The sequence below is a fragment of the Tetrao urogallus genome, assembly GCF_951394365.1.
Source record: "Tetrao urogallus genome assembly, chromosome: 1".
NCBI lineage: Eukaryota > Metazoa > Chordata > Aves > Galliformes > Phasianidae > Tetrao > Tetrao urogallus.
The window spans coordinates 160,965,482-160,984,813 of NC_136813.1; the positions used below are offsets into that span (position 1 = coordinate 160,965,482).

General features: G+C 45.5%; 1 protein-coding gene across 1 annotated transcript in view; it reads left to right on the top strand.

The window, feature by feature from the left end:
- Positions 1-6,985: 6,985 nt before the first annotated feature.
- The window catches only part of PPM1H (protein phosphatase, Mg2+/Mn2+ dependent 1H), a gene marked incomplete at both ends in the record, with an annotated part of 128,482 nt that continues 116,135 nt past the window's right edge, over positions 6,986-19,332 (top strand). The window contains one exon of the mRNA XM_079544213.1: positions 6,986-7,221. Coding sequence (XP_079400339.1) covers positions 6,986-7,221 — 236 coding nt within the window. The remainder of the gene's footprint in view (positions 7,222-19,332) is intronic.

A 19,332-nucleotide genomic window follows, 5' to 3' on the forward strand; every position in this document is an offset into this window, starting at 1 on the left:
CTCGTGCTGTGCCCAGACAGGGAGGCAGCAAGCAGATGTGGCATTGTCTCACACTCACTTTCAGGGACACCAAAATGGATTCTACTTGGTGGCGAGCTTTGGAAATGGCATCATAGCCCATGCATTACAATGAGGATTACCATCAGTGGTAAATGGAGAAGCAATTGGCAATGACCAGCAGTAAGTTGCGGAGATCTAATTATTTGCTCACATTACTTAAATGCATTTGAGGTGCATGTATCACTTCCAAAAGGGGCTACAGCTCCATAGAAACTGTTGAAGATTGTTTAAAAACATTGCATATTAGAAAAAAATTGTAAACATAGGCATTCAATCACAAATAATTCTATTTCTAGAAGGTCAGTGTATTTATTCTGTGTCAGCTAGTTGGTGGAAGATTATAAAGCTTCCTTTATTGCTTGAAATCTGTTAGAAAGCATCTTTTCTATCAGTATCCTACGTTGTTCCATGCAATGGTTCACAGGCTATGACCCACAGAAGTCAAAAGTGAATTTGATTTGGAGGACCATCAGCTGGAGCCACCAGAAGGCCACGCAAATTGCCTATTGTGGCAGCGTGTTTGCTTAGGGCTTTCCTGCTGCCGTGTCTGCATGGAAGCAGAGATGTTCAGACAATCCTGTTAGTCCCTAATTAGCCAGCCCCAGTGCTGGACTGCCTCCCCCCTGACACAGGGCTATCAGTCTGATTTTGGCCTCCAGTTTATTATTTATTTATTGAGGACGTCTGAAAAAGTCACAGCTTGTATGATCCCGGAGCAGCCTTTACTTTGTCACCATGAGTGTAGTGCAACCCAAGTGAAATTTCTGTGCCTTTCTATGATAGAAAGACGTATGGGAGGGGAGGGGAGGGGAGGGGAGGGGAGGGGAGGGGAATTACTATTTTAATACTTCACTTATAGAAGTCAAATGAAACTCAACCATAAAAAAAAAAAAAAACCCACACCCCCTAAAAAACACCACAAATAAGATGATAAAGGTTCCATTTAAACAAACTTGTCATGAGCATTAATAAAAGAGAATGGTCTAGCTATAAAACAAGCATGGAGGTGGAGGAAAGAAATAAATGTGCTTGCCGAAGATAAAAATGGCTCAGAGCCCCCACTACTGACACAGAGCTTTGCAGACAAAGCAACAGATACTATAACAAGAAACCTTTGATGCTGCAGAGAAAAGGACAAAATTTATAGTATCTTATTATACAAGTGAAACAGGAGAGCTCTGAAGACTTGAACTTTCACATTGAAGTCTTTTCTTACACCAGCTCAACTTCATAAATATTTATATACACACTTTTACCTCTTCACAAAACTTCTAGAGCTGTCAGTAAATCCTAAGTCCTTTTGCCTTCTTTGCTCTTGTTTCTTTAGGTATTGATGAGATGCAGAGTATCATAGCAATTTGAATGATAGCACATTAATATCAGAATGTCACATGTTTGGGAAGCCAGATAGCTGGGTGCTACAGGCACCACATGAGCAGTGCTGGAAAGATGAAAAGGAAGGGGGAGAACAGCTTCCAGATTCCTGCTTACAGAAGATGAGAAGAAATCCAACAGCATAATTTCTGTAATTTTCTCTGCCAAGATTCAGTATAACCAGGAGTGTGATTTCTGACAGAATAAAGCATCTGATAGACTTTCATTCTCAAGTCTAGGAGACAAAGGTTTTGACAAATAGCTCAGAAATCCTACTTCCTTCCTTGGCAACGTTGCCTGAGAACAAGTGCCCCATAGGGACTTTACCTGTGATTTCATGTGCCCAGACTGAAACAAAATCTGAAAGTTTGCCAAAATTGTTCATTTAATTTGTATTAAGGAAAAAAAACTGAAAAAGAAAAAAAAAAAGGAAAATAAAAATAAATAAGTACTGCCAAAATTGAAGCAGGTTGAGATGGCTAGTGCTCAGCTGCACTGTGCTCCAGGCTGAAGCTGAGCTGATGCGGGGTGCAGTTTTCCCGTTGTCTGTTCATTGCCACCTATTTGATTACTTTCAGGGTTTTTTCTTTATTTTTGCTGAGGCTGTCAACAAAAGCGTTGCCATCGCCGACATTTTGAAGCAGCTCATGCAATCATCAGAGCAAGATGTACTTTCATAGAAATCAGGGCAAAGGAGCACAAGAGAAGATATAATCATTTTGTTCCATCTTCCATCTCTGCTATGAAAAACCGACAACAGGAGCACATAAACAAGCTAATCCCCAGTGCATCCCATTATTAGCAGATTTAGCTACAGACATTAAAAAGGAGCAGGTAATGGAACGTAAGGGGAGGCTGTGGGAGCAAAATGTTGATGACGATGTTTGTTGTGAAATCAGGTGATTATTGTTCAGGATACTTGCACACGGATTCATGCAGAAAAAGTCATTCTGTGGTTTTTGGCAAACATGATACTCCTACAGGTTTATGGGCTGCTTATATTGAAGCATGTATTTATATTTATACAGATTGTAAGCCTTAGAAGGTCTGTGATTTACTGTGATCATCTGTCAATTAAGACCCCTCTTCAGGGCCTTTTTCCTGCCCAAATATCTAAACCAGGGCTGCTTTCACACAGCCCAGAAGTTTGCATTTATTAGCTCTCCATCATGAGAAGAGACATGAAGACACTTTTCTGGCATGAATGTTTTCACCACACAACTACACAGCCTAGTTTTGAGTAAGGGAAGGGCAATGACTGAGATCTACACTTGCATGCTCAAATTCCTATGTGCTAGGGCCACTGGCACAACCACGTTGCCTGCCAGCAGAAAACTCATGCATTTGACAGCTTTATCCCTACTTTGTCCCCAGTCTAAAAGAAACTTTGGATGTTTACTTATCCTCTTCATCCCTACAACCCACTCTGACCTCTGGCAAGTCTCTTGAGATGAGTGGTACTCAGAGATGGACCTGCAGGTGAAACACACCATGCTGTGAAAGGTGAGCCCAGCTACAGCTGCTGCTGCTTGGCAAGCATAAATACATACTGTTTTTGGTCACACTGTAGTTAAGGCAGCAACGGAAAACTAAGAATTTGACCTATGCTTTGTGCTTAAGAATAAGATACTTGTAGTTTTGGCCCTGATGCCATTTTGAGAATTTGTTCGGCCTTCAGCAGGACTTCCCGTGTTGTGTTCTGTGGGGACTGGGTCGGGTCTCAAAGCTGTGGGACCATCACACTGACCATGTTCTGATGGAGACACTCTCTGACCTTCAGCCCCAGACATCTCTCAAATGGAAATATCAAGTGTGACATAAATATTGACTAGAGGATGATGGAGTAGAAATCAACTATGGCAGAGGAAATACATCACTCCAAGTACTGCTATTTATTTTTAAATTTACTTGGTGCTCTTGCTTGTGACCTGCCAAGAGTGGGACTGATGTCTTAATAAGAGGCTTAAGAGGCATTTTCACCTCCATATCAGTGATGCCTCAGGCATTGTGTGGTTCTGCAGGGTCATTCTCCAGGGGTAAAGTGCTTCCTCAGGCTGATTAAGGGTTGCACGGTACTTTTTAAGAGGTAAGAATAATTTCATTTATCAATACATGACACAGTGATCGTCCTAAGCAGAGTCACGTGCAAAAATAAAGCTTCAAGTTTTTTTCATTTGATGGATTACCTGAAAAAAATAATAATAATAAAAAAAATATATCAAAAAACAAACTGTTTTTTTCCTGCTGAATGTCAGACACCTTTTCTGACACATGCTCGGAAGTAAGCCAGCAGCATAGTTTACACCTGTGGATAACTCTGTACAAAGGTAATAATACCAACAATACAGAAGTTCTTGCCAACAGAAATGCTTTATCTCACATCAGACCTATTTCTGCTTTCAGAGTATTTGAGAAGTCCCTGGGAGTTTTCCCATTGTTTTTAATCACAGCATAAAAAGCACAGTAAACAAAAACTAAAGCAAGCAAGCAACATTAGGCATAAACAATGTACAAGCAAAGAAGAATCACACTGCTGGAATAAGTTCCATAGTCCTTTCTTCATTAGAAACATGAACATATGGCCTCAAGTTGCGCCAGGGAAGGCTTGCATTGGATATCAGGAAAAACTTCTTTACAGAAAGGCTGGTTAAGCACTGGAATAGGCTCCCCAGGGAGGTGGTTGAGTCACCATCCCTGGATGTGTTTAAAAACTCTTTGGATGTGGTGCTCAGAGACATGATTCAACAGACGGTTGTTAGGTAGTATGGTTAGGTTGTGGTTGGACTTGATGATCTTTAAGATCTTTTCCAACCTGAGCAATTCTATGATTCTATATTCAATGGCTTGCATAGTTGGGTGCCATTCACAAGACAGTGCCTCAAGTACTGCATGTTCTGTAAAATAAACACATTCTGTATCATCAGAAACATGTAAACACATTGACTCAACTCATCTTCATTAGCCCTCACTCGGTATATCTCCTTCTCAAGCACTCCATACACTCAAAGCCAGAACCAAAGCCCATGTGGAAACTATCACAAATGTTTTTGGCTTTTAAAGCCAAGTTTGTTACAGTCCTTTAACAAGCACCCAGAAGGGCTGTGCTACCTGCATCCATGGATACTGAAAGCTTCCCAGGTGTGGCAGGGCCCACTTCTTGCCAGCAGTGGGGCTTCACCTTGGGCTCAGAAGTGAAGCAACGGCATCCTCTTTCCTCAAAGAGAAATGAAACCCAAGCATCTTTACACGCTCAGGATGAAAAGGTCACACTGTATCTGCTTCATCCGCACGGCATTCTCATGTCAGAGGTAAACAGCCGCAGAATTTCAAGCAGCATACAGATCTGTTTTGAGTGGTGAGCTGTTAAGCTGTCTCCCCATATGTCTCACCTGAGCTTTTCCTTGTCATCTTGCAGAGTTAATCAGTTAAACTCTAACAAGCCCATATATATTCCCTTGCATTTCTCCCTCACATTTTGCACAAAACAGTGACCGCAGGTGGGGCAGGAGTACAAACTCTCATCCTCCTGGAGCTCTTGTCAGTGGTATTTGTCGAGGTCATGGGTTAACATACTGCATAATTCAGTCAGCTGGCACAGCTTATCCAGGAGTATGTGTGATAAGCTGAAAGGAGCTATACTTTTACACAGAAATTAGGATCCTCCTCAGGGCACATATTCAGTTCTGCTCATGTCCTTCTTGTCACTCCTGCCTCCCTCAGACAACAGTCTGGATTGCACTAGGGAAAACCATCCAGCAGACATGAAAGAGGTTATCCTCAGGCATGAGGGCCTGGCAGGGAGCTGGACTGGGCACTGGCCAGTTAAGAGAGCAGCCCAAGGGCTTCTGGTCACCTCAGAGTTGCCTTCCTCTGTAACATATGGATGAGGATGAATAGCTGCCTGTTACAGCCCCCAGATAAAGGGTCCCAACCACATTTTAACAAGTCTTTAGTTTTTTTCTTATTTCTTTTATTTTAAAGTAAAGTACTGCAATATAACCAGGAAACAAAGCAAAACAAACAGAAAGTTTGAGTTATTAATGTCAAGCATTTTTTTTATCTAGGAGAGATTTATTTTTCCTCAGAATATCACTCAGTCTTAGAAACTGCTAAAGCAGAGATCTGAAACATAGCCTCCAGCCTCCCAAACCAACATGTGTATCTTTGATGATTCATTTGGAGTGAATATTTGTCCAACTCTCCTTCAAGTAGCATGGGACACATTGGTCGTATCCGTGTTCACTGGTCTCCTCCTGGTTCTTTAAATTCATTCACAGACAGCTCTGTTGCAGAGGCTGGGAATTATTGTAGCCTTGCTCTCCTCATGTCCATACACAAAGCATCGGGACCCCACTGAAACTCAGCTATCGGGATGTTGATTAATAACCAGCGATGGAAGGAAGTCACAGAGCTCAGCCCCCACCCTGTGCCTGCACTCGGCATGTACAGGCTGGTTCTGGCAGGAGCCGACGTGGCAGCAGCTGATCCTCCCACCAGCCCTGCTGTGACAAACCTTCATCTCCCTGCTCAGCACCACTGCGGTGCCACCCTCACAGCCAGCTGTGCCTACTGCATCTCAGCTCGCAGGTCGCACTGCCTTGGGATCACTTACAGCTCTCAAGAGCACTGTGATGTAATGGGGCACATATGCAGCCACGCTGCAGGGGACAGACTTTCTGAATGCTCTTGCTGCCTTCTTGCCCTGATTTCCCAAAGCTTGGCACACCCAACCCTGCAACTTTTCCATACATTTGGGTGGCCTCCGCTGGCAGCAGGTCTGCTAGGGGTTAGGTGAACAAACACGATGTTGTCAATAGGGCACAGCTAAGCAAGAAGGGCTTACAACTTCTGTGTCCTCTCACAGTTGAAAACGTCCAGGCTTGCCCTTTATGCGAGTATTCTCTTGCGACAGCATCCCGAGCACCTGGCTGCGCACGAGATAGTCCCGGGGGCTGCACAGCATCCTTGCAGACGCGAACCCCGGGGACGGGATGGGGACCTGCCGGCGGGCGGCTGCAGGACTCGCTTTAGGCCTCGTTCCACCCACACACACCTTTTTCACAGCGAAGCCTTTCTCCAGAAAAATCACCTCAGCGTGTTTAGGGAGGGGACGGAGGCGCTTAGCCTGCAGGTAACAGTCCGCCCGCCCGTCCCCGCCCTCGGCCCCTGCGCGCCGCCGCCGGCAGCAGAGCGGCCCCGCCCGCCGCGCACCTGCCGCGGGCCGCCCCCGCCACGGGAGGCGGGCGGGAGGAGGGTGGGGGCGGCCCGTGCCCGGCGTGCGCCCGGAGCCCGCGGGCGCCGCAGGAGGAGCAGGAAGCGCCCGGGCGCATCCCGCCGCGCTGTCACATGACTCAGCAGCCGCCGCCGGGCTGAGTTCAGCCGGCGCCGCGCCGGGAGGGGGGGGGGGGGACCTGCTGCTGCCGCAATGAGCCCGCGGCCCCGCGCACGCTGAGCCCGCGCGCCCCGGCCCAGCCCGGCCCGGCCCCCGTTGCGGAAGCTCGGCGGGGCCGCCGCCGGTCCGCCGCTCCCCGCGCTGCGCGGCGGCGGTACTATGCTCACGCGGGTGAAGTCCGCCGTGGCCAATTTCATGGGCGGCATCATGGCTGGCAGCGCGGGCGCCGAGCACGGCGGCGGCGCGGACCTGCCGCTGCGCTTCCCCTACGGGAGACCCGAGTTCCTGGGACTGTCCCCGGACGAGGTTGAGTGCTCCGCCGACCACATCGCCCGCCCCATCCTCATCCTCAGCAAGGAGACGCGGCGCCTGCCCTGGACCACGGGCTACGCGGAGTGAGTACGGCTGCGGGCAGGTGGAGCCCTTCCCTTCGGCCCTTCCTCCGCCTCCGCAGCCCCGCGGCTCGGCGTCCCGCTCGGCGCCTATCGGCCGTGCCCTGGCGGAGCCGTCCCGGGCCTGCGGGGCGGAGGGAGCTCCCGCGGTGCTGTGCGGAGGTCTCGGCCGCGGCTCCGTACCTGGGCGTGTGGGAGACGCGGAGCGGATGGGAGAGCGGCGGCTGCGGGAGGGCTGGGGGTGGCGACTTTTGGTACCGGGGCTGCGGCGGAGATGGGGAACCGCCGGGAGCGACTGCGCTCGCTTGTGGCTCGGGGACAGAAATCCGTTGGTGGCGAACCTCGGCTCGGTGCGTGCGTAACTGCTTCCCCCTGCCCGTGAGCGCGGGCGGGCTGGGGGCACCTTTGCGAGCCTCGACCGCATTGGTCGGGACCAGGTAGTAGTCCTAAACACGAACAGCCTCGGACTCAGGGCAGCGTTTGGCCGTGCCTCCTTACCCCCTTGGCAGCGGAGCAGCTGCAGGGCAGCACACGTCCTTGCACCTGACTCCCCCCTCCCCCCGCCCCCCCGATGCTGGGAGCAGGTCTGAGGATGTGGCTTCTCTCTGCTGCTGTCTCCACGTCTTGGCCGTTCCTGGCCCTCCGTGTCACTCCAGCTGGCATCGTACCGAAGTTCACTGGCTCAGCTCGTCCAAGCTGGTCTGTGTGGGCACCGTCTCTTTGGGCATATGTGAATTCTTAACAAAGCTCCTGCAAAAACTGCAGTGAGGTGCTGATGAGTGATTGCTAGCCTTATTTAAAAGGTTCGTATGAGTTGCTGCATCACTGGGGACACTCAAATAAGAGGGGAGACTTACAGAAGTTCAAATCAGACTGTTCTCCTCAGATCATTAGAACTGAATATGTTACTGAGCAAATTCCCTAGGAACTCTGAGTTTAAATGTTTAAAAGTAAGCTCTAATTGTTCTGCTGCTATAATAGAGCCTCAAATGCAGTTCTTTACCAAAGCAATAAGTGCTGCTATTCTTAGCTTGTGTGTGGAGTGGTGGCTCTTGGTGGGTGGCTGTGGCTGTGGGCCCAGGTGTGTGCAGCTCTACTGCCTGCACCCTGGGCAGTCCATGAGGGTGCCAGGACTGTTCTCATACAGGTGTTCTGATGACCTCTGAGCAATTGAGTGAACTGGGAGGTGTAACTAAGTTACTGGCCTCCATTCCAATTGCTATCCGTGTGAAAAGAGATCAGCCTTTGCTTTTATCACCTGGTTGTTTCCCTTTTCTTGTCTCATCCTCTCCTGTACAGCCCTGGTTGTAGTAACTGACTTCAGCATTGACTTCTTTGCTATCAAAAGTGCTGTCAGGCTGTTCCCAGTCACATCCGTCTGCTCCCCACTGTGGGCTTTGGTTGCAACCAGAAGATGTCAAAATGCCCATGGCGCTGGAGTGAAGAAGGAAGCAGTACTGCCAACATTACGTTGCCAGCCAAAGTCTGTGCCACAGTCATAGCATGCAAAGAATAAGAAGGAGATAGGGGCAAAATTGGGTTTTGCCAAATTTGACATTTTTTTCTCCCCTCCTCTTGAGCTGTTCCCAGGCTATCTGAAAATAATTGCAGGAGTTACTCAGAGGTATATTTTCTAAGTATCAGTTTTCCTTTTGGAATGCCTTTGAATTAAATAGAGAAAAGGGAAAATAGCAGGAAGGTCAGATGATTCTTTTACGTATTTTTAAGTTTGTTTGCTAGTGGAATGTGGGGGAGGAAGTACTTGTATACCATCACTTAGCATTGTGTTAGCATCTATATTATGGAAACTAGCAGAGCAGTTTGCCTCTTAGTGCAATGCAAATGAGCACTTGCAGGAGTACTAAGGGTTGATATCCTCACCAGTGGCTTGTGGCATGGGCCTGGGGCAGTGGTTTGCTGTGTTGCATCAGGCTGTTGGCAGCAGGTGCTCTGAGCAGTGACACCTTGAAGTTAAGGAGAGGTTTGTTGTAGGCTTAAAAGATGGGGATTTCATCCTGGAGAGAGCATGTTCTGCCTTTGTTTTGTGTTTGCCAGCCATGCACACAGTAGGATTGGAAGTGGAGGATTTATGCTCCATGCCCAGCACTGGTGCTTGCCCTACTGTCTTTGGGAGGAGGCTCTGTCCAGAGAACAGATCAGAAGGCACTTCAGGATGAGAACTGGTTCCTGTGCTGTGACTAAAGCAGTCTGAGTCCACAAAGTAGGTCATTTTTTCGAGGGACTTTCTTTTGTACTTTTGGTTCCTAAGGACAGGGGTTCCTTCCCACCTTATGTAGAAAAGCTCATCCTGTTGTTTACTTCTCTTCCTTTGCATCTGTGGCACATGCCTATTCACCAGCCCTGTCCCTCCAGAGCAAGCCCTGCTCCTTCTCCTCCTCCCCATTTTCTTGCTTAGCTTGTACTGAACTTCTTCGTAATAGATATTTTTGCAATGTTGCTCATCCATGTCGTATTTTAAGTAAGAAATTTCAAAAAAAAAATTATCTTTGTGGTATTATGCAGTCAAATGTAAATTAGCATTTAATTTTTATTATTAGCTTTCACTCTTTCAGTGGTATAATCGTTATGCAAAGCATGTAGCAGGCAAATGAAATCTTCAGAAGCATACTTGGTGCTGGGATAAAACATCACCACTTCCTGAAATTTCAGTAGGAATCCCACAGGGATTTGGCTTTGCTTAGTGAGCAAACCGAAAGCTGTCTGTTGGAACATCTGTCCTGCCTCCTGTTATTGCGTGGAAGACTTGAGACACTGAAGCCCAGTTCATCCCGTTCTACAGAGTGGCGAAAGGCTGTTGGTAGATGTTTCAAAGAAAGATGCTCTTATGCCACAGGCGCTCTTCTAGTGGCCAGCAAACTGGGTAGAAGCAAAATGAGCATTGCGTCCTACATCTAGCAAGCTTTTTGATTGTCCTTACAGGTATCCTTTTGCTTAGGAATACTTTTTGAATCAAGGGCATCCCTAGCGTATCTGCAGAATGTGGTTAGCTGGTAAGTATTAGGAATGGCTGAGGGAGAGAGCAGTCTGTTAGTAAACATTCCTTTAAGTCTGCCTTTAATCCTGGGGGGGGGGGGGTGGGGGGGTGGGGGGGTAAGGAGGCTGAGGCTTGCTACTTGCTGAGAAGTGATTTATTTCAGTTGAGGAGGGGGAGAATGCTGCCTGACACCGCGTTTGCTCCCTGCCCTCTGCAGGCACCTGTGCTCCAGGGCTGTGGGGCTGCACCATGAGCTGCTTGCTGAGCTGCTGCTTGGATTGCCCTGCTGCCACGAGGAATACTTCTGTAGCTGCTTTCTGTGCTGATTCTTAGTGTTACAACCTTGCAGAGCTTCTGCTAAGCTGCTATCAGCCTCAGTGCTGAACTCTGAAAGCGTATAGGCAGCAGTAGGGATGGAGTGTGTAGCATTAGGTGGCTTAGATAGCATTCACCCATGTCTGAGCTCTGCCCGTATCGTTGCTTTTCACCTTTCTGTCTGTCTATCTTGTTCCTTCCTTGAAAGCAGAGCATGAATGGGATGGAGCAGTCTTCCCTCCTGCCTGACTACGTGTGGCGTGCAAAATGATTGATCCAAGATTGGCAATTGACAAAGAAATGGTCTGCCTTGTTCTGGTGAAGTTACAGAGAAACTGTAACAAATGACATTTTGTGTAAGGAAAGCAAAACTTCAGCCACATTCTTCATCTGTTTTGTATGTGAATGTTCATATGTGGTTGTCCAGAACTCAGTGCAGCAATTGCTGTTCTAAATAATGAGTCCTTTGATGGACTCTAATTTGCTTTTTCTGTATCACTTGCTATTCTCTCTGTTCTCTATTCTTACCTTCCTAAGGTCCATTTGGAGGCTGTCAAAGAACACTATTAAAAGCACTTTAAACACAGGATTAAGTGAAACTTGGAAGGAGGCTCAGTCATGTTGTCTGTGCTTTCTTATGCAAAGGCTTGTTTAGCTTTTCTTCTTTAATCTCTGAATTATGCTCTAGATATCTGCACAGCTCCAAGTTATAATAGGTAAGCAGAAAGTAGGCTTTTGTGGTGTGTGTGTGTCTTGGCTTTATAAAATCAGTTTGTTACCCCAGCAGTGCCTTTTGCTTGATGAGCCACAAAGTCCAGGCTCTTTTTTCCATAATGTTACATTTCAGAAGTCTAGCGATGCTGTGGTTTCCCTGCTCTGCAGGCATGCAGCAGCAATTACATTTTCTCTGTGTGCTGACCCATAATGGGTACAGAGTCGTAGGTGAGATATTACAGCTGTGTCCTACTGCAGCCTTGTAACTAAGGTGCATTGTTATAGCAATACCTTAAGTTGAGAATGAAGAAGGGAGAAAGGAAGCTTACGGATTTTTTTCCACTCTAAGTACCAGTTGTTTTGTAAGGCTGATGATGTTGCATCATGTCTTCTTGTGCTGTGTTAGTTTATAGGCAATGAGTGTACGTGAGGGACTGTGTGAATGCTTTTTACTGAAATTGTTTGAGGGGTTTTTTGGCCATCCTACGTTTTAGGTTGTCACAATCAAGATAAAACTTGTTCATTGTCAGGGCTAGGGTAACAAAGTGATAGTTTTCCATATGAAATTCAAGGCAGGTAAAAGCTTCTTGCAGCTGGGAGGTGGGATAAACCAAAGCAGAGGAATTGCTTGTCCTGAGTCGGACAGTGTGTCAGTGCTGGAGGTCAGCACAGGTCTTGCTGCTCTTCATCTCTTATCCTGATCCCATTGCCTGCTGCTAACAGGCGAAAGCTCTGCGGTTGGCTCCTGTGAGTTGCAGGTTAGGTTTTCCTTACCGGGAGCCTGTTTTGGAACCATCAGCTGGGAGCATGACTCATCCCTGCATGTAAACAGGTTTTTGTCTGTGCTCTGTTTGGTATAGATATCAGAGGCATAACATGCCCAGAAAGAGGAATGCCTTTTTTTGTCTTGTTCTGTTTGTCTTTTTTCTTTGGGTTAAATACACAAAAATAATGAATTACTTTCCTTTAAACTTTTTAAAATTTTGTTTGCTCTTCTCCACATCTGGATAAAATTATGTTCCTTTATTCTTTCTGTAGTTCAGAACACAACACACGGCTGGGTAGGACCTGATGGATGAGCTAAAAATTCAAATCCCATTTGTGTACCTAAAGTAGGCTGAATGCTCTTCCTGCAAATGAATTATTCTTTTATGCATAATGTAATCTTAACTTTAATATACATTGCCAAACTTATTTAAACCTGGACCCATAAAAAACAGCCTACGGGAACCTCATGGTAGTTGTAAGAGCTTCAGAAATCCCTCTCTCTGTGTAAGAGCTTATACCATAACATTTAATATTTATGTAATGCCTCTAATTTGCTGAGTGCCTTGCAAATAATAATTTTAGAATAACCTTTGAGAAAAATGTACATGTGCAAATGTTCTGCTTTCTCAGATAAAGAAACTGAGGCAGTGAGGATGAGCTTTGGTGAGAGGGTGTGATATGCATGTGGAAAATATGTCCTGAGTTCAAAGCTGTGTGCTTGGACGACACGATTTTTCCTGCTTTTGTGTGCTTGGCTTTTCCTATGTGGTCTCTGATTTCTTAGAACTAATGGGGAGAGGAGAGGAAAAAGGGTAAATCATGTGCTCTGGTGTTCTAATGTTGTCTGAATTGCATGCACATGATTCTCTAAGAGGCAAGTAGGAAATCCATCCTCCGTGCTGCCTTGTGCTATTGGCCTGTGGCTGAGGAGGAGTGCTGTCTGAGGAGCTCACTAGGTCTCAGTTCCCAAATATAGAGGAGGCACCATCAGCGTTTGGTGGACACTCCATCTTGCTCCTTTGCCTGGGATACAGCTGCATTGCATTGCTCAGGAAGGTGCGTGCCATAAAGAAATGTGACAGGGCTTTGCCCCTGAGGGTGGGCCTCTTCCAGTGCATCAGTGTGATCAGATGAAACATGCTTGTATCGGCCTTGAAAGGAAGCAGAGCTGCAAAGCACAGTTATCCCAGTGATGAGTCCTGTGAAGTATATGAGGAGGAAATATGTTTTGTGATTCTAAGGACTGGTCAGTCAATTCTGTGTTGTGCTACATCTCTAGTAAGACTCTCTGTTGAACACGATGCTCTAAAATCCAGGAAGTCTTCCTGGGCAACTCCAGCTCCAGGTGAATTGTGCTTTTTGTTGTTTCTTAATTAAGCTAAAAATGAAGCAGGAAGAGGAAAGTGACTTGTAAGACTCAGTTCCCACTTGGCCAGTTGCATTCACTAAGTGGAGTTTGTGTTCGGGATGGCTGCCTGGAATAGATGGCAATAACCCGTGTGGATTTGCTGCTGCCTCCTTGGGTGGAGTACAAGAGGTCATGGTTTCAAGTGCTCAGCCTACAAAGCTGTTCTACCCTTCCAGCCCAAACCCAACTGGCGCAGTGCGGCCATTTTCTTCATTTGGGATCTGTATTTGATCACTGTGTTCATTTCATTCCCTTCTCTTTCTTTTGTTTAATACCAAAGGTTGCATTTGCAATGCACAAATGCTGTGTGGCCACAGACTTGATGACTGCAGTGATGCTCTTCCCAGAGCTTCACCAGAAAAGGCAGGGATTTAATGGGTCCTCCATCGTGGCTTTTCACTGTGATAACACCCTGATACCATGACTCTGTGCAGTCAGACCATCTTCACTCTTCAAGGAGGGAGGGTTGGGGGAAAAGTGGGTTCCTGCTATAATAAAAGAAATGCTTGTTTTATGCCATGAACAGTGGGTTTGGGGAGGGGGACAGCATCTGTGTGTTTTCACAGCCCTTTGTGTGTTCAGTCTGTGGTGGTTTGCAGACCACACTCCGGCACTCTGCATGCCATTGCTTCAGGACTGCTGCAGCAAAGTGTACTTGGACTACCGTAAGAGGTCTCCAAGATTGTCTTGGGATCCTGTTGTAGTCATAGCACTCCTTCCAAAGTCTTTTCAGTTTAATTCTTCTGTTAAACCACAGGTCCTACAGCTAGGTGGCCTTTGTATTGTCCTGCCTGTGTCCCTACCCTCTACTCAAAGGCACTGACAGGCAATATCTCACTGTGCCTTTGCTCCTGCAGTGAGCCCTTTCAAATTTCCCAGTTTGTTCTGTGTCCTTTATGGCCTGTTATGATAATTTCTACTCTCCAAGTTCCCTGCAGAGAGGTGAAAGAAATCCAGTTCCAGCCAAGCAGATTTTTTTTTTAATCATCTTGGCCAACACTGAATCATTGAGGTTAAGTATTGTTTGTCTTTAGGTATGTGTTAGAGGCTTCCTTGGAAGCAGATGATTCACAGTGTGTTGTTGTAATGTTGTAAAATATCTACCAAACAACTATTGATCTCGTCTCTGGTGGAGTCTCATATTGGAATTGGGACAAAGAATAGCTCTTCAGCTCTTGGCTTGGACACTGCTCTGTCCCGTGGGGTAGTCCAAGGAAGAAAAACAAGAAATTACCTCTCGGTTCCTCTGTGATCTTAGTATCTTCAGCTGCAGCAGATCACCATGTGATTGGGCCTAAGCTTTTGTCTTGTTGTGTAGGTATAATATCTAGAAGTGTAGCACTATAGACATTGCTTCTTTGAGTTGGAGGCTTTTTGTTGGATATTGGAAGACTCACTTTTAGTGAAGGTCAATGAGTTTCTTAAAGTGCCACTGATTTTTATTTTATTTTCTTATCTTCCCCCCATTCCCCTTAATTGAGTGAAGTTGTTTATCACTGGTTGTGGGCTTCTTTCTTTTTTGATGTGTCATGTGGAGGAGAAAACAAGAAGCTGGAAGTCTGAGCATGGTAAGCAAGCCTTCCTGTAGTATCAAGTTTGGAAGAGCACTCCTGAGATGACTGCAGTCCCCAGGGTAGCCACTGGGAGCCAAGTCCTGCCCAACAGTTGCAGTTCCTGATCCATTTTGAGGTGAAATCTGTTGTGTTCAACCTGTCACATCCTGCACACGTTGGGCTTGTTGAACAGCACAGACGTGCTCAGAAGTCTGCTTCTCTGCACCTCTGTTGGCTTTGGTGGCTGTGCAGGGGGTTTAGTGCCCCTGAGAACCCATTAATCCCCCTGGCTCTGTTTCAGTACAAGTGTCTTGGCATTCTGACTCTTTGATCTTAGTTTTTTGTTTATTTGTTCAGCAGTATGTGATGCTTTGCAGAAGCTTGTGCATTAAGACTGGGTTCCTTAAATTACTGCTTATGTGGTGTTTTTTTTAGAACAGCATTTTAGAGAAAGTGCCTTTTCTTCCAAGTCTGTTTTAATGGTGTTTGTTTTAGGAGTGAATACTAAAATTTGCTGCTGAGGTTGACTCTAAAACTCGGTTCAAACTAGTTCTTGTTTCTCTTTGCTGCACTTATTTGTAGATGTCTTGACTGAAAGAGGAAATAAGTCTTTTTTTTTTTTTTTTTTCCCCATTTCTTTCCAGAGGCTTACACACTGGATCTTAGTTCAAACTTGTAATGTTTTCCCCTCAGAAGTTCTAAAAGCCATAGAGTAGGCTTGTGCTGCATGTGTGGTGTTGCTGGGGAATGGAGCACGCCTTTTGATTCAGGTGTTTGGGTAGATGTTCAGAAGTGAAAAATAGTGATAATAAAGCTAACTCCAATGAATATTGTTGCCTAAATCATCGCATGCATCATAACACTGTGAGTTATTGGTCTGAAATGAGCAATTTCCATTTTGCAGAATATAAATCAAACTTTTCCATCATCTTTCCACCCTTCTCTCGAAAAAACCCAAGATTTTCAACCATTTTCATGTATCTTTTGAAGACGAAAATTTAAATCAAGCACATGTGCTCTAGGGCGATATTTTCAGGAAATAAGATAGACAAGAAAATGTAGATGACCACTTCTTTAGGCTGGGGCTCCCTCAGTGTACTTCTCAATGTCATTTTAAGGTCTTTCTGTCCCACTCCAGTAGTGCAAAGCTGGGAATTACAGCTGAGCAAGCGCCTTCTGCAACTCCTCCTGCATAATCCACTAAAACCCCAGGTCTGTGGATTGTAATTCTATTAGCTGTTAATCAAATGAAGTCGGGAAGAATGCAGCTGGCGTGCAGGAATGTGGGAAGTTCCTTATCTCAGGCTGTAATCCTGCTTTTACAGGAAAAAAAAATAAGTTCTAGGCTAATGTGATTTACTGTAATCCCATTCTTGGTTGGTTTGAGAGAAATGTCTGATGCCTACATCACCAGCTAGCTCTGTGGAGCACCTATAGGGTTTCTGTGGAGGGGCTGAGATTTTGCTACTCAGCTGGTTGTCTTGGGGGCAAAAAAACTTAGCAGCAAGATAGAAATGAACTCTCATAGTCAGCACTTAGATTCTAGTCTTTGTTTAGAAATCTGAAACTAAGAAACTAAGAGGATGTAAGTGGAAACACAAAATGAACATAATCCTTTCAGGTACCTATGCGTATGTATAAACATGGGCAAGAAACAACTTACAGGTAAACTACAAATTGCTCTTTAGAGTTTTGTAGGCCCCAAGGTTTACATTAGGATCCTGTTATTTGCTAATACGTTACTGCTGCTGACAGAATTGGTATTCTGGTTTATTTAATGCAGACAAGGGACAGGACTGTCTGGTAATAAAACTGCAGCTTTGTGTTGAAGTGAATGAATGGCCTGGGGAATTTTTTCCCACTGGGGCATGTGTTTTTCCTTTCAGCGTTAAGGGAGTGAGTATGCTAGCTTCTGTTGAGAAGTTGGTATGAGGTGTTAGAAATGTTGCTAGAGAGGGAGAGGTGGGGCTCTTCATGAAAAGAATGGAAAATACTTTGGCGTGTGTATTGTTGGCCCCAGCATGAATGATGAGCTGCTCTGAGGGCAAATATCATCTTTTTGCAGTGTGAAGTGCAAAGTGCAGCCTAAGATCAAGGTTTTCCAAGGCCACATCATTTGAAGGTTGGGTGCTGTCAGCTGGTAGCTTTTGGGAGCAGGGGCTCCCAGCACTGCCATTACTGGGGCTTGTCCTTGTTTCCAGGGGACATTACAGATGAGGTATGAGGTAGCTGTGGGAACAGGCAGAAAAATGCCCTGTTCACATCTTGTTCATTGGCTGGGCAAATTGAAAATAAGTGTGGCTTGGAGAAGGTAGGCGATGCGGGAGAATTTATGCTGCAACAAAATGCTGTAATGCACATCCAGTCACCAGCTACAAGTAGTCAAGTTGATATTTGCAGAGGTTGTACTAGACTGCCTTCTTTACGAGTAAAAATTATGAGATAGTTTAATTACAGTGTAAGGCATGCTGCCTTGCTCACAGTTGCTTACAGACCTGAAGTTCTATGTATGCGTTCCCTCACAGTTTCCTCTACTGCTAGCAAATCTCCTAGGGCTGTCATGTGTACATGCGACCTTAAAAAAAAAAGAAATAAAAACAGAAATATCAATTAGTTGAAGGAAATGGTTTTGTTCTTCTTCCCTCTTGAAACTTCATTGGATTCCCTGAAGAAATTGGAAAGACTAGGTGAATTAACTAGATGGATTTAATCATGGAGAAACATAGGGATGGTTGGTTGGGATGATGTGAACAGCTGTTATGTAGGTATGTGGTTTGAAACTACTATAGCCTCTCTAGCATCCTTTAAAAGAACTACCCAAAATAGTTGCTGAGGGTATAGTCCAAAAGCCGAACAAAATGTTAGAATGCAAAGGAAGTGGGGTGCAATGGGTTGCATTTAAAGCACAGTTGAGAATAGTGTTCACACTTAAATATGGGGAAAGCTAAAATGGAGAAATAATGACTGTGGAAAAACAGTTAGTAAATTCAGAGGAATTGGGAAATGGGAACAGAAATCAAGCATGTGAAAGCTGGAGAGAGCACTTTGAAGGTAACCTGAAGTATTTTTGTACCAGGGAAGTTTGAACAGGAATAGAAACATCTATCACAGGCCATAAGCAGTAATGAAAGATGACGCTTCTCTCCAAGTTGGAGTATATGGGTACAAGTCCTTGTGTGAGGACATACAGTGGTGACAGGCCACTTTAGTAGGTTGGGGCCTTTTGTTTCACGGTGCCCAGAGGTCTTGGATCGGTCAGTGAAACTCATGTTAGAGGTAGGTGTCATGAAAACCCAGGGGCTTTTTTTCCTTTAGATTAAGGAAGATATAACCTTTGATGCTCTGCTGCTTGGCAGATGACTCTATTAATGCATTAATTGCCAGAAATTGCTCTGATATGGATGGGTTCATTCCTTCATTAACCTGGCATTTCTCAAACTTCCACTGGGGATTGCAAGTCTGCAGTTGAAAGCAGGGTGCCACTGGGGGACATAAGCTGAGCTGCCATGAAAACTCTCCCTGGTGCGTTTCTGTTAGGAATGGCAGTCAGTCCAACGTGTGGGAGAAGGCTCTTCCATGGAGACTGCAAAGAAATTGAAAAAAGCAGCACAAACTGTACTGAAAAGCAGCATATAGATTTTCTGCAATGGGAGGGAATTCTTTCTTAAACTGAACTTCTTTTGTAAGGTTGGGCTTGGAAATCATTATGTTTTAGTAGTCCATGATACCTTAGAAAGTAACACTTTGAGGATGGATATGCTTATTTTATGGAATCCTGAAATAAGAGCTTTTTCCAACATCTCTAACATCTGATTCTTCACCTTTTTGTTCTTGTATAATGTTTTAGCTAGCATTCCTGAAAAAAAAAAAAAAAAAAAAAAAAAGCAGAAGAAATATATATTTATATATGGGAACAGCTGTCCTTTTTCAGTTCTCTGTCTGGATCTGCTGTTGAGATCCCCAGCCCTCCAGCAGCATGGCGGAGCTGTGCACTTCCACACTGCCCTCCCCGACCTCGTGGGAGTTGCCTCGGGGAAAGGACTTGGCAAAAATAAACACGCTGCTCCAATAAACAGTCGAGCATTGTTACAGGCAGGTTACAAGACTGGTAGCACAAAGGTGTGTGAGTAGCAAATGGGTGAGTCAGAAGCATTCAGCAAAATAGCTCTGTCTGGAGGAACAGCAAGATTGGCTTGACTTTTAAAATGAAACTGGAGTTTGAAAATTGTTTCCCATGTGAGTGTTTTAACAAGGCCTGAAGGAACCAAACTATCTCCAGAGAAACAGTTATGCTGGCTAGCAGCATGGAGCAGGTGGGATTTGCTCTCCAGGCAGACACTTGCGGCACAGAGCACCTGGCA